The 13144-nt window shown below is 44.8% G+C and overlaps 1 protein-coding gene across 2 annotated transcripts in view; it reads left to right on the top strand.

Annotated features, from left to right (window-relative positions):
- Window positions 1-537: 537 nt before the first annotated feature.
- The window catches only part of zfyve21 (zinc finger, FYVE domain containing 21), a 26200-nt gene continuing 13593 nt past the window's right edge, over window positions 538-13144 (top strand). For both annotated transcript variants that reach the window (XM_076295633.1, XM_076295634.1), the window contains exons 1-5: window positions 538-704; window positions 3786-3836; window positions 4271-4439; window positions 6777-6852; window positions 8956-9050. In XM_076295633.1, coding sequence (XP_076151748.1) covers window positions 579-704; window positions 3786-3836; window positions 4271-4439; window positions 6777-6852; window positions 8956-9050 — 517 coding nt within the window. In that variant the 5' untranslated portion in view covers window positions 538-578. The remainder of the gene's footprint in view (window positions 705-3785; window positions 3837-4270; window positions 4440-6776; window positions 6853-8955; window positions 9051-13144) is intronic.

Below are 13144 nucleotides of genomic sequence, written 5' to 3'. Positions count from 1 at the left end.
ATAGGCCTAGTCGTGACCAGAGCAAAAGTATTCAGTGGATTCTGGCTCCATCTACCGGGAAAAAAATGCAATACAATCTTCGACTTTATGTTATGCATATTCTGCCACTGCGTTATGCGTTCACTGTGGAGAAAGTGGGAGATACATGGATAAATGACGGGGCATCATCTCAGTGCTGCCTATAAATCGCGTTGTTAAGTGAAAAAGATGTATGTTGTCGGTCGATTCTTTGTTAGTTAACACTGAAAAGAATACAAAAAAATCATGGAAAGTGCACTAACATTAGAGCTAGTGCATTATATATTAGCACTTATTAAGGTTCAACAATTTTAGGAAAACAAAAATGTTTAGGGAAACTGGAACTTAATGAATTACATAATAAGTTAGAGACCTGTCATAAAGTAGAGTAGGTGGGCGTTAAATTCCAAAACAACCTCTGGGATAGCAATCACGTGACTCCCACACCCTCCTGTTATTGGGCCACGGATCTGTCAATCTAAGGGCATGTTCGCCTGAATAGCACACGGCTGACGGATTCCAGGCGAGATTGGAGAGAGCGCTGGAAGGCTAGTGGAAAAATGTCAGCGGTGCCTGATGGCAAAAAACTGGTCCGAAGCCCAAGCGGACTCCGAATGGTTCCAGAGAATGGTGCATTTAACAGCCCGTTCTCGCTAGATGAACCGCAGTGGGTCCCGGATAAAGAGGTGAGTTTGGGAGTGAGGTAGTTAGCTGAGACTGGCCGTGGTGTCATCCTGGAGCTGGCCCGTGGTTTGGGCGTTAGCATCTGAAGTCCATCATCTACACAAGTCGGTCGTGTTAGCTAGCATGCTAGCGCACAGCTAAAGGATGGACGTGATCAATGTGTTGCTAAACTAGTGCTAGTTGGCGAACATTTTTCTCTGCAGGAAGAAAAGTTGCATGTGTATGTACTTTGATAACAGTTAACGTTAAAGTTAAAGTTAGACAGTCTACGTATATACCCAGGAACAGTTTTCAAAGTTTTTAAAAAATCTACTTCAATTCCTGTTTTGTCACATGCTGGTTTGTTTTGTATCTCGTAAAATCATCGGTAATCTAATACAGATGACAGCTAGCTAGCCGTGGAGAATCCTCCTCCTCAACTAAATAACATGTTAGAGAAGTTGTGTAGCTGCACACGCGTTAGTTGAGTTGAGAGAGGATAACAAAGGCACATTGAATGTGTTGTTTGTGGTCGTAAGATTTACTCGGAAGGTTAGTTGTAATTGTATAGAGGGATTAACATTAGAGACTGTGTTTATGACAATTATGTTGTTGTCATCTGAGTACTAGTATTTTTTCAGTTTTTCGTGCAATATGATCTCAGTCAAGCACAGGATTTTTTCCCCACATGCTCAGACATCTGTTTTTTCGAGTGTTGGAGGGGTATCCAGGGAACATTCACTGCAGGTTTGTTTTGCGGTTTGGCAGCCCTTAACGTCAAGACTGCCTGTGCGCTGCTGTAGTTGTTGAACGTTGTTTACGTGACCTCCGTGCCCCATGCAGGGAATGCGCACGCATCGTGCGCATACAGTGCGCTCTCTCTCTTCAGCAAATACAACTCTTTCGTCTATGATAAAAACCGGTAGCGGAGCGACGCACAACCATGAGGCCTTTGTGCAGTTGGTCTGTGTTCACGTGTCACGAGGAATTTGCTTTGTCCGTAAAGAGAGAGAGAGAGAGAGCTAAAGATGTCCAGTTGGTCATGTGACATCGCAGTCTCGAGCAACATTGAGACGCCAGCCCGATCCGTGTTCATCTGTATGGTGAACGAGTGGAATGGATTTGAACATCCGGCAACTTCAGCTTAGTTCGTCTGTGTGATTTGACTTGAGTAGGACCAGTCGTTTGGAGCTCTTTTCACCTCTGTAAGCTCCAGGAGTTCAGCTTTATAAACTTGAGTAGTCATGAGCCTGATCCCTTGCTGTCTCTGGCACACACACACACACACACTGGGGAGGTTATTATTTGAAGGACAGGGCAGCGGCCTTGGTATCTGATGATAAATGTGTGTGTGTGTGTGTGTGTGTGTGTGTGTGTGTGTGTGTCAGTAGCTGACTCCTGTTCATGTCTCAGGATATGTGATTGGGAAAGCTGTGTATCAGACACTTTTATCCAAAGCAACTTCCGAAGACATCAATAAATAATATAATAAATATTACATTTACATTAAAATCAACAGTTTAATATAACAGAGTAATAAACATAATACAAACTACAACAACTCTAGTTCAGGAGCTAAACAGAGTCAGGCGCTTTTGAAAGATCCCAAAACTACGGCTGGATGGAAGAGTGGCAGGTAAATAATTCCACCAGCGAGAGACACACACACACACACACACACACACACACACACACACACAGTGTCATTCCACCAGCTAGAGACGCACGCACACACACACACACACACACACACACACCGTGTCATTCCACCAGCTAGAGACGCACGCACACACACACACGCACACACACACACACACACGCACACACCGTGTCATTCCACCAGCGAGAGACACACACACACACACACGCACACACACACCGTGTCATTCCACCAGCGGGGGATCACGTGGAACAGAGCTGTGACCGTGTCATGGAGTTGCCACAGCGGACAGAACTCCACAAATGCATCATCTGCAGACACATGAAAGTGGAAGAAAGTTTTCTGCTGTCTGTGGCGTTCTCACTGTTCCCTGGTTAAAATGTGTGTCAAGGAGGACGAGTGTGTGTGTGTGTGTGTTGGGCAGGGTCGTGTGTGTGTGTGTGTGTGTGTGTGTGTGTCTGGCAGGGTTGTGTGTGTGAGTGGGGAAAACATGTTGGGAAAGAGGAAGTGAAGGTCCAGATGTGCAGCTAGGGCACTAGTGCAGCCAGCCAAGCTGGGGTGGAGTTCTGGAACCAGCTGCTGGAACACTCAGACCTGGGTGGAGTTCTGGAACCAGCTGCTGGAACACTCAGACCTGGGTGGAGTTCTGGAACCAGCTGCTGGAACACTCAGACCTGGGTGGACTTCTGGAACCAGTTAGAACCAGAGTGACGGGCTCAGACCCAGGAGCAGAACACAGCCTTACTGGAATCAGCACAGCACTCCACAGCCAGGCAGAGTTGGAGTAAACAGCCGGAGTGTGTGCGTGTGCGTGTGAGTGGGGGGGGGGGTGGCGTGTGTGTGTGTGTGGGTGTGGGGGGGGGGGTATGGTGTGTGTGTGTGTGTGGGTGTGGGGGGGGGGTATGGCGTGTGTGTGTGTGTGGGGTGAGGGTTGAGAAACTGTGTGGTCAGCAGTGGAGGAAAAGGACTGTAGATTTATCTGCTGCTGGACGTTTTCTGGCTTCCTTCCTTATCTGTCTACTTCCTCTCATCTCTCTCTCTCTTTCACTCTCTCTTGAATTTCCCCTTGGGGATCAATAAAGTATCTATCTATCTATCTATCTATCTCTCTCTCTTTCTCTCTCTCTTGAATTTCCCCTTGGGGATCAATAAAGTATCTATCTATCTATCTATCTATCTCTCTCTCTTTCTCTCTCTCTTGAATTTCCCCTTGGGGATCAATAAAGTATCTATCTATCTATCTATCTATCTCTCTCTCTTTCTCTCTCTCTCTCTCTTTAGCAACCTCCTTCTGATCTGTGTGCGTGCGTGTGCGTGCGTGTGTGCGCGTGCGTGCGTGCGTGCGTGCGTGCGTGTGTGTGTGTGCGTGTGTGTGTGCGTGTGTGCGTGCGTGCGTGCGTGTGCCATATCCAGCCCAGTGTTAAGTCCTTCTCTGCCTCTCCAGTGTCCCAGATGCATGCAGTGCGAGGCCAAGTTTGACTTCATCACCAGGAAGGTAGGAACGCCACTCTGCTCCGTATGGCCACAGAATAAACGAACACAACAAGAGTCGACTGGTGAAGGGAAACCTAAGACTGATGTGTGTTTGCATATCTTTCTGCGTGCGTGCATGCGTGCGCATGTGCGTGTGTGTGTGTGTTTGTATGTCTTTCTGTGTGCGCGCGCGTGTGTGTGCGCGCGCGTGTGTGTGTGTGTGTGTGTGTGTGTGCGTGTGCACGTGCGTTTGTATGTCTTTCTGTGTGCGCGCGCGCGTGTGTGTGTGTGCGCGCGCGCGCGTGTGTGTGTGTGTGTGTGTGCGCGCGTGTGTGTGTGTGCGTGTGCACGTGCGTTTGTATGTCTTTCTGTGTGCGCGCGCGCGTGTGCGTGTGTGCGCGTGCGTGTGTGCATGTGTGCATGTGCGCGTGTGCGCGTGTGTGTGTGTGTGCGCAGCACCACTGTCGGCGCTGTGGCCGGTGCTTCTGTGATAAGTGCTGCAGTAAGAAGCTGCCGCTGCCCCGGATGTGTTTCGTTGACCCGGTCAGACAGTGCGGAGAGTGCAGCGCCATCTCACAGAGAGAAGGAGACTTTTACGACAGACAGCTCAAAGTCCTCACGGGGGGTGAGACACACACATTAACACACACACACATTAACACACACACACATTAACACACACACTAACACACACACACATTAATACAGCCACTCACACACACACACACACCACACACACACACATTAACACAGACATTAACACAGACACTAACACAGACACACACAAACACACACACACATTAACACAGACATTAACACAGACACTAACACAGACACACACAAACACACACACACATTAACACAGACACACACACACACAGTTTCTAAAACTAAAATAGGGAATCGATTTTAACCAAATATGTACACTATTAATTTTAAACAAATTAAAGAAATAGAAAAGATAAAAAAGATAGATGTAACAAAGCCATAAATGGAACAAAACTCCCAAACAAGCAGAAAAAGAAAATAAAGAATTCCCAAAGTGCAGTATGCGTTGCGAAAGCTAAAAAGAAAATTCCCACCAATTTTACGGAAACAGTTTTAATCGGCTTCAATCGGCTGCTGCTGGTGTTTTGCCAAAACGTGGAGGACAGCGGCGGTCAACTTGTACGACATGAGAGAGAGACGAGTGATGACCCATAATAACTTGAGGAGTTCGATATGGAAGCACTTCGGGTTTTGGGTAGATCAAACTATGGAGAAGGACAAAGTGGTATGCAAACTGTACAGTCGTGAGTTGAGTTCCTACGTAGGCCAAATTTGTTTGACATTTCTAATCGTAAACAATACACAGCCACGTTGAAGCCTGCAGTAATGTTTGTCACTGATGTTATGGCAGTCCACTCTGCTTATTGTTTTTCGAGAATGTTGCACTCCTGTTTGTCATTGTGCACGAAACTTCACGCCAATAAATCATCAGAAATATTGCTGGCTTGCGTCTACAAGCGCCCTCTTTACATTCGTCCTAATGCCTTTTAGTTGTCCATGGATTATATATGGCGTTGAAAATGGAAACGTCTTTAGACATGGAAAATCGATTTTACAATCGATTCAATGAACATAGGGGTGGGCGATATGGCCTAAAATTCATATTGCGGTATAATTTGGGACACAGACGGTATATATTGCGGTATAATTTGGTGTGTGAATTTCAATATAGGTCTAGCAGGTTCTTGCATAAAATAGTCAAGATTGTTACTTATTTAAAATTTATTGTGCAAAACTGCAATTATAGAGAACATTATAAAACTTTAACTTCCAAGCAGTATACATTTAAAACAAGGCAATGTCAATTTTAAAGTGAAACATCATTCCAGTGCAAAATACTCCTTTCCCTTACTTTTCTTAGGACTGACTTGGTTTTTGAGGAACAGCGCTACGCATTCATTGGCTTTCCTCATATTCGACAACGTGTTTTGATTTCAGATGGTAGAACAGATTGCTTGTGTTACCTCTCTTTGCAGTCACTGTTGACCGGCATATTTTGCAGATTATGGTTTTCTGCTCACTATCCGACACTTTAAATCCAAACCATGTCTATATTATGGACGTTGCACCAGTCTTTTTTACGAGCTCCTCCTCCTCCATACTGTAACGTCGGCGCACAAGACATTGTTAGCGTTCTCCCACGCAGGGCATGCTGGGATACGGGGGCGAACATTTGGGGGTTTATGTCTGTATTTCTCCTAAGTTATAAGTCTAAAGTTAGCGTCTTTGTCGTGACATGTTTCCCTTTTAGTTCTCCCTCGTGTGTGATCCTTTTTGTGTGGGGGGCTGCGTCCACCCCTGTATGTGTAGCGTGTGTGTGTACTTGACCTGCTCCGTGTGTATTGTGTTCTGGGTCTGTGTCCCTGCTCTCGTTCTCAGCTAATAAACCTTTTGATTGGACAACTGTCTGTGTCGCTATCAAATCGTTACAATACCTTCACCGCTCGCTGCCATTTTTCCACACCTGTGGCCTCCTCGTGGTTGTTGCCGGTCCCAGCAGGCCAAGCGTGTTGCAATTTGATGACATAATGACCTATCGCAATATGCCGGTATAACAAAAATCTGTATCGTTGGCCAAATTTTTATCGCATACCGCTTATACCGTTTACATCGCCCAGCCCTAAATGAACACTTATGTCTCAAAGATCGAACAGGATTTTTTCACCAAAGTGAAATCCCTAACAGACACACACACACACACACACACACATATTAACACACACACACACACACACACACACAGAGTCAGGCATTGCAGAGAGTGCACTGGCATCTCCTTACTGTACAACAGAGAGATTGTTTCTGTCTGAGGTATTTGTGGGCGTGGCATTGCATGAGGCTGATTTGATGTGATTGGTGATTTCCTGTGAGGCTGATTTGTGATTGGTTGATTGGTGATTTACTGTCTTTGCAGGCGGGACCTTCCTGGTGACCTTGGGCTCATCTGAGAAATCAGAAACTATGTCATGCCGTCTGTCTAACAACCACAGGTACACACGCGCACACACGCACGCACACACACACACACACACACACACACACACACGCACGCGCAAACGCACACACACACACACACACACGCACGCACACACACACACACGCATGCGCACTAGGGCTGTAACGATACACCAACCTCACGATTCGGTTTGTATCACGATTTTTGACCCACGGTTCGATACGAATCTCGATTTTTCTTTTTTTTTGGGGGGGTGGGGCTAGACATGTTATTAAATAACATTTTAATAGCCTCCCCTAGAACACCAGAGGATTACAATATAATATATCTATTATTTTATATCCTGATATAAAAATATTTTTCTGAATGACTGATATTTATGACAGAATGCAGATTAGCCTATAGCCTAGGCCTGCTATTTTTTATTACAACTCTACCTCTTTAATTCAGCTGTCTGGTTGAAGCCTGGAAATATTGTAAACAAAGTAGCATAGTTGGCTAGCTTAGCCTATCATAGTCTACTGATTGGACTGTTCAGTTTCCCCATGTGTGTTTAAGTTTCAAGGTAATACTTGTTCTCCTTGGGACAGGCCCTTTTGGGAAACGTTGGTATTGAGATGATCAGTCAACTTCAATGCAAGAGTTTTAAACAAATATGTGCAGCATGCTAATGATGCTAGGCGGATTTAATAGTAATTTAGCTAGTCGTCTTCTATGCGTCCTTGCTTTCACGATTGTGAATGTTTTATTTAAGTCGCGTGTGTTCATTGCAGGAGAGGGAGGGAGAGTGAGAGGGAGGGAGCGCGAGAGAGAGCGGGGCAAGGAGAGGGGGTTTACTTCTATACTGTTTGGTAAAGTTGCACACATAGTCTACAATGAAAGCAAGGAGAGGTATGAAATTATTATTTATTTATTTGTTTGTTTTTGGACAACGTAGGCTACCGATAAGTAAAGCGGGAGATGTGGGTTGCTTTTGCGACCGCATAAGCTGCAAAGCACTGCATGAAACACTAGAATGGTGTGTCGCGATTCTAACTTTTCACACCGCGACACAGTATCGTTGATATGAATGTCGCGATTTCGGTTTCGAATCGTATATCGTTACAGCCCTAATGCGCACACACACACACACGCACGCGCACACACGCACGTGCACACACACGCATACATCTGAGAAATCAGAAACTATGTCATGCTGTCTGTCTAACAACCACAAATACACACATGCACACTCAAACACAGTACGCCTATATGCAGTATATATATGTGAAGTCGAGCTACAGTCCTAGCTTGGCTAGAGGAATTGACTGGATCATTATTTCCATTTGCATGACAAAGGAAAAGGCCCTTTTTGACCTAAGTACGAATGCCTTACTCCACTATGCTAGATGGCGATATGCCTCCAAACACCAAACATTCCCCAAACGGTCCACATTATCTTGATTAGCTTGCTAACTAGTGATCTTTACATCATCAGTGTTGCTAGTTAAATAGTGGACGTGTACATGCTGGGCGATGCTAATTCATTTACAGTATGAGTATGAGTGTGTAGGGGTATGTAGGGGTGTCCATAAGGCATGTAGTTAGCGTCCCAACCGAGCTTAAAAGGCTGAAGACTGAACTATCCAGAGTGTTGGCATGTGTGAGTGTCCAGAGGTTGGCATGTGTGAGTGTCCAGAGGTTGGCATGTGCGAGTGTCCAGGGGTTGGCATGTGTGAGTGTCCAGAGGTTGGCATGTGTGAGTGTCCAGAGGTTGGCATGTGTGAGTGTCCAGGGGTTGGCATGTGTGAGTGCTGTGTGAATGAATTCTGCTATTCTATTTTGACCATGTGAGGCTGTGCACATGCCATGAGGGGCTAGATGAGTCCGCACGTAACCATGGAGTTTGACCAGCACGCTGAGGAGGATTTAAAAAGATGATGTGCTGTGATTGGTTGACACAGGTACCTCATCCTGATGTGTTGTGATTGGTTGTGACAGGTACCTCTTCCTGATGTGCTGTGATTGGTTGTGACAGGCTCCTCTTCCTGATGTGCTGTGATTGGTTGTGACAGGCTCCTCTTCCTGATGTGCTGTGATTGCTGTGATTGGTTGTGACAGGCTCCTCTTCCTGATGTGCTGTGATTGGTTGACACAGGTACCTCTTCATGGATGGAGACAGCAGCCATTTTGAGGTGGAACTCTCCCGTATCACCAGCATGCAGGTGCAGACAGACGGCTCCACCCCTGGAGGTGAGTGTGTGTGTGTGTGTGTGTGTGTGTGTGTGTGTGTGTGTGTGTGTGTGTGTGTGAGTGTGCGTGTGTGCATATATTTATATGTGTATGTATATGTGTGCGTGTGCATGTGTAATGGGGGCCATAACAAGCTCTTTTATAAGCACTCGCTCGTGCTCGCTCGTGTTCTAGAACAGCAGGGGTAACTGGGGCTGGTGCGCTCGTGTTCTAGAACAGCAGGGGTAACTGGGGCTGGTGCGCTCGTGTTCTAGAACAGCAGGGGTAACTGGGGCTGGTGCGCTCGTGTTCTAGAACAGCAGGGGTAACTGGGGCTGGTGCGCTCGTGTTCTAGAACAGCAGGGGTAACTGGGACTGGTGAGCGTTCGTTTTCTGATATCAGAGTAACAAAGTTACCATTGGCAGGCTAATCAGCTAGCTTCCGTATAGCCCACAGTGAAGGGCAACGAGGAGTCTGTATTAGGATAGGCCTCTATAGATCTGTATTAGGAGTCTGTATTAGGCTAGGCCTCTAGATCTGTATTAGGAGTCTGTATTAGGCTAGGCCTCTATAGATCTGTATTAGGAGTCTGTATTAGGCTAGGCCTCTATAGATCTGTATTAGGAGTCTGTATTAGGCTAGGCCTAAAGTCTGTATTAGCCTAGGCCTAAAGTCTGTAAAGTTATCAGTTTTATCACTCACGCCGAGCCGTCCGGCTAAAGTTAATTATCCCACTTTAAGCCACAGAAGAGTCCCACCGTATCAGCTAAAGTTAATTAGCACAGAGTTAATTAGCCACCTTACGCCATGGAGTCCCACCGTGTCCCCCTTATACTGACCGATGCGTTAACACTACTGGCCCCAACTCAGGGACTCAACTACACCACCAGCTACAGGGTGGATATAACTCACAGCACCAACTACAGGGTGGATATAACTCACAGCACCAACTACAGGGTGGATATAACTCACAGCACCAACTACAGGGTGCACCAGCTACAGGGTGGATATAACTCACAGCACCAACTACAGGGTGCACCAGCTACAGGGTGGATATAACTCACAGCACCAACTACAGGGTGCACCAACTACAGGGTGGATATAACTCACAGCACCAACTACAGGGTGGATATAACTCACAGCACCAACTACAGGGTGCACCAACTACAGGGTGGATATAACAAAGACTTTAACTAATCAGAACTCACAGCACCAACTACAGGGTGGATATAACAAAGACTTTCACTAATCAGAACTCACAGCACCAACTACAGGGTGGATATAACAAAGACGTTCACTAATCTAGGAAGAGAGTGTATTATGGGACGATTCAGTTATGTAATGTATACAGTATTTTGTTGTAAATGTTTAAGTCTGTTTTAATAGAATGTGTGAATGAAAGAGTGATTGGGCATTAGGTCACCGCTTTACTAGATTAAATGTAGACATTCAAATATATTAAATACGTATTGATTTATATTAAAATTGCCTGTTATCATTATATGGGAAGTAGACTGAACACACACACATTTTAGTAATGGTGCCATTCCTCGCCCCGCTACACATGCTTTTGTTTTATATATGTGTAACAGTGTTGCGTGGGTTTGGTCACAAGCGGCCCGCGGTCGCCCGATATTTTAATCAACCCGACCGCAACTCGGACCGCGGATAATAATTAGGACAACATTATACCCGACCCGCGATCCAACCCACTTATTTACAAAATGTGTGCTTTTGGTTATAGCCTGCATGCAGTGTGACAGTAGGCCATTTCTGTAAAACAGGGTTCCTACGCAGTATGGAAAACCTGGAAAAGTATGGAATTTGATTTTAGTAATTTCCAGGTCTGGATAAGTATGGAAAAAATAAATATAGTATGGAGAAATATTTGTGTTTCCAGACTATTGCATTTGCAGTACTAATCACTTCACTCGGGTCATAATGAATTATTCCTACTGTTGTGTAGCTTAACTCTCAGTCCCCATCGTCAAGATACAACTATGATACAACTAGATAGGCCTACAACTAAAAATGAACCAGCTAAATGGACGAATATTAAGTGTCATTTTTTAGTTCACTTTAGTTGTCCATACCTTTGTTTTCACCGAGTTATCCCAAACCAGATGTGGCCGCAATGTCGAGAATATGGTCAGAAAAATCTACCGAGAAGTTTGGAAATTTGAGTATGGAAAAAGTATGGAATTTTGAAATGGAAAATGTGTAGGAACCCTGGTAAAACAAACTAATTTATTTAGGCATGCAGGACATAATGTTTGCGCAGGAGAGAGAATGAGAATAAGAGCGCAAGCACGCACGCAACGCACAAAGGATTAGAACACTAGGATAAGATTTGAAGGCCATGGACATACATCTTTCTTTCGAAAACAGAAATGGTGAGGCAAGGTAGGCAAGAGAGATACATTGCTGGTCAAAACGTTAGCGTAAGAACTGGTTTATAATGCTGAATGAAGCACAAAGCTTTACTAAAGTACATCCACTGTTTAAAGTCACAAACACAACGAACTGTAACTTTTATGCATGCGCGAACCTATACATACCGGTAGATATGGCTGTGTAGTCTGTGCCATAACATTTTGGCTGTCATACTTTTAAATGGCTTCGCAAGAAGTAGGCCTACATAGACCATAACTTACTGTCATCTTCTTTAAAAACGTTTCCCAATATTTCCCATAGCCTATATCGCTTTTCCTGAAGGGGTGTCTATTATTTTAACTCGCGTCTTCAGCTTCTTTACTGTTGACTTTACTGTATTGATGCTTCACTGTGTTGATGCTAGCCTTTTCGTGATATTTTAAGTAGGTCTATTTGTAGAAAATATATATTTAATTAATTTTAACTGACCCGCCCGCAAATGACCCGAATATCATTAAAATATTTTGTTTATGACTCATAACCGCGGGTGACCGCGGTCATCCGCGGGCGACCGCTTCATTTCGGGCAGACCGCGCAACACTGATGTGTAAATGTGTGCGTACACTTGTTTTGTGTGTGTGTGTGTGCATGCTTGTGTTTTATATATGTGTAAATGTGTGTGTGTGCGTACACTTGTTTTGTGTGTGTGTGTGCGCGTGTGCATGCTTGTGTTTTATATATGTGTAAATGTGTGTGTGTGTGCGTACACTTGTTTCGTGTGTGTGTGTGTGCGCGTGTGCATGCTTGTGTTTTATATATATGTAAATGTGTGTGTGTGTGCGTACACTTGTTTTGTGTGTGTGTGCATGCTTGTGTTTTATATATGTGTAAATGTGTGCATGTGCATGCTTGTGTTTTATATATATGTAAATGTGTGTGTGTGTGTGTGTGTGCGTACACTTGTTTTGTGTGTGTGTGTGTGTGTGCATGCTTGTGTTTTATATATGTGTAAATGTGTGTGTGTGCATGCTTGTGTTTTATATATATGTATGTGTGTGCGTGTGTGCGTACACTTGTCTTGTGCATGCCTGTGTGTGTTTGCGTATGTCTGTGTCAGTGTTCTGGGTTTTATGGGACAGAAGAGGTGAAGTTGTCTATAGAGAGAGCTGAGGCCCATAAAACTTAATGACTTCCTGTCCTCATTAGATACATTAATGGACCTTCTAATGACCACTTCCTTTGGGGTGGGAGGACTTCCTGTGGATCAGGGCAGTAGGGCTAGTGTTACATCTCTACACACACACACACGCACACGCACGCACACACACACATGTGCACACATTTTAATTCTTTATTTAAATCCACAAATCATATTACAATAGACAGGATTCAAATATTTCAAGAGATAAGATAGGGCTTTGTCACTCAATGATATTCAGGGGTACAAAAAACATCTCCTGCGCCATACTGCAGATATGGAGCAAAACTTTGCTAGCTGTTTTGTTTTTCTGCTGGAGAGCCCTGCCAGCCTTAACCCACTGGAAACAAGATTGTGGACATGCCCCAAGCTGCCAAAGATCAACACCACTAGCTTGCATTGATAGCCTAGGTCACATCATTTTGTCCGTATGGGTTGGTACTTCATGCACACACACACACACACACACACACACACACACACACACACACACAGAGATACACAGAGATACACACACACACAGGCACACAGAGAGAGACACAC

Source organism: Alosa pseudoharengus, unplaced genomic scaffold (assembly GCF_046254945.1).
Source record: "Alosa pseudoharengus isolate Yale_2024_CS ecotype anadromous, Long Island Sound unplaced genomic scaffold, YU_APseudo_1.1 YU_APseudo_1.1_scf_2, whole genome shotgun sequence".
NCBI lineage: Eukaryota > Metazoa > Chordata > Actinopteri > Clupeiformes > Clupeidae > Alosa > Alosa pseudoharengus.
The sequence above is the reverse complement of the archived record's forward strand: the minus strand, read 5'-3'. Positions and strand labels throughout refer to the sequence as shown.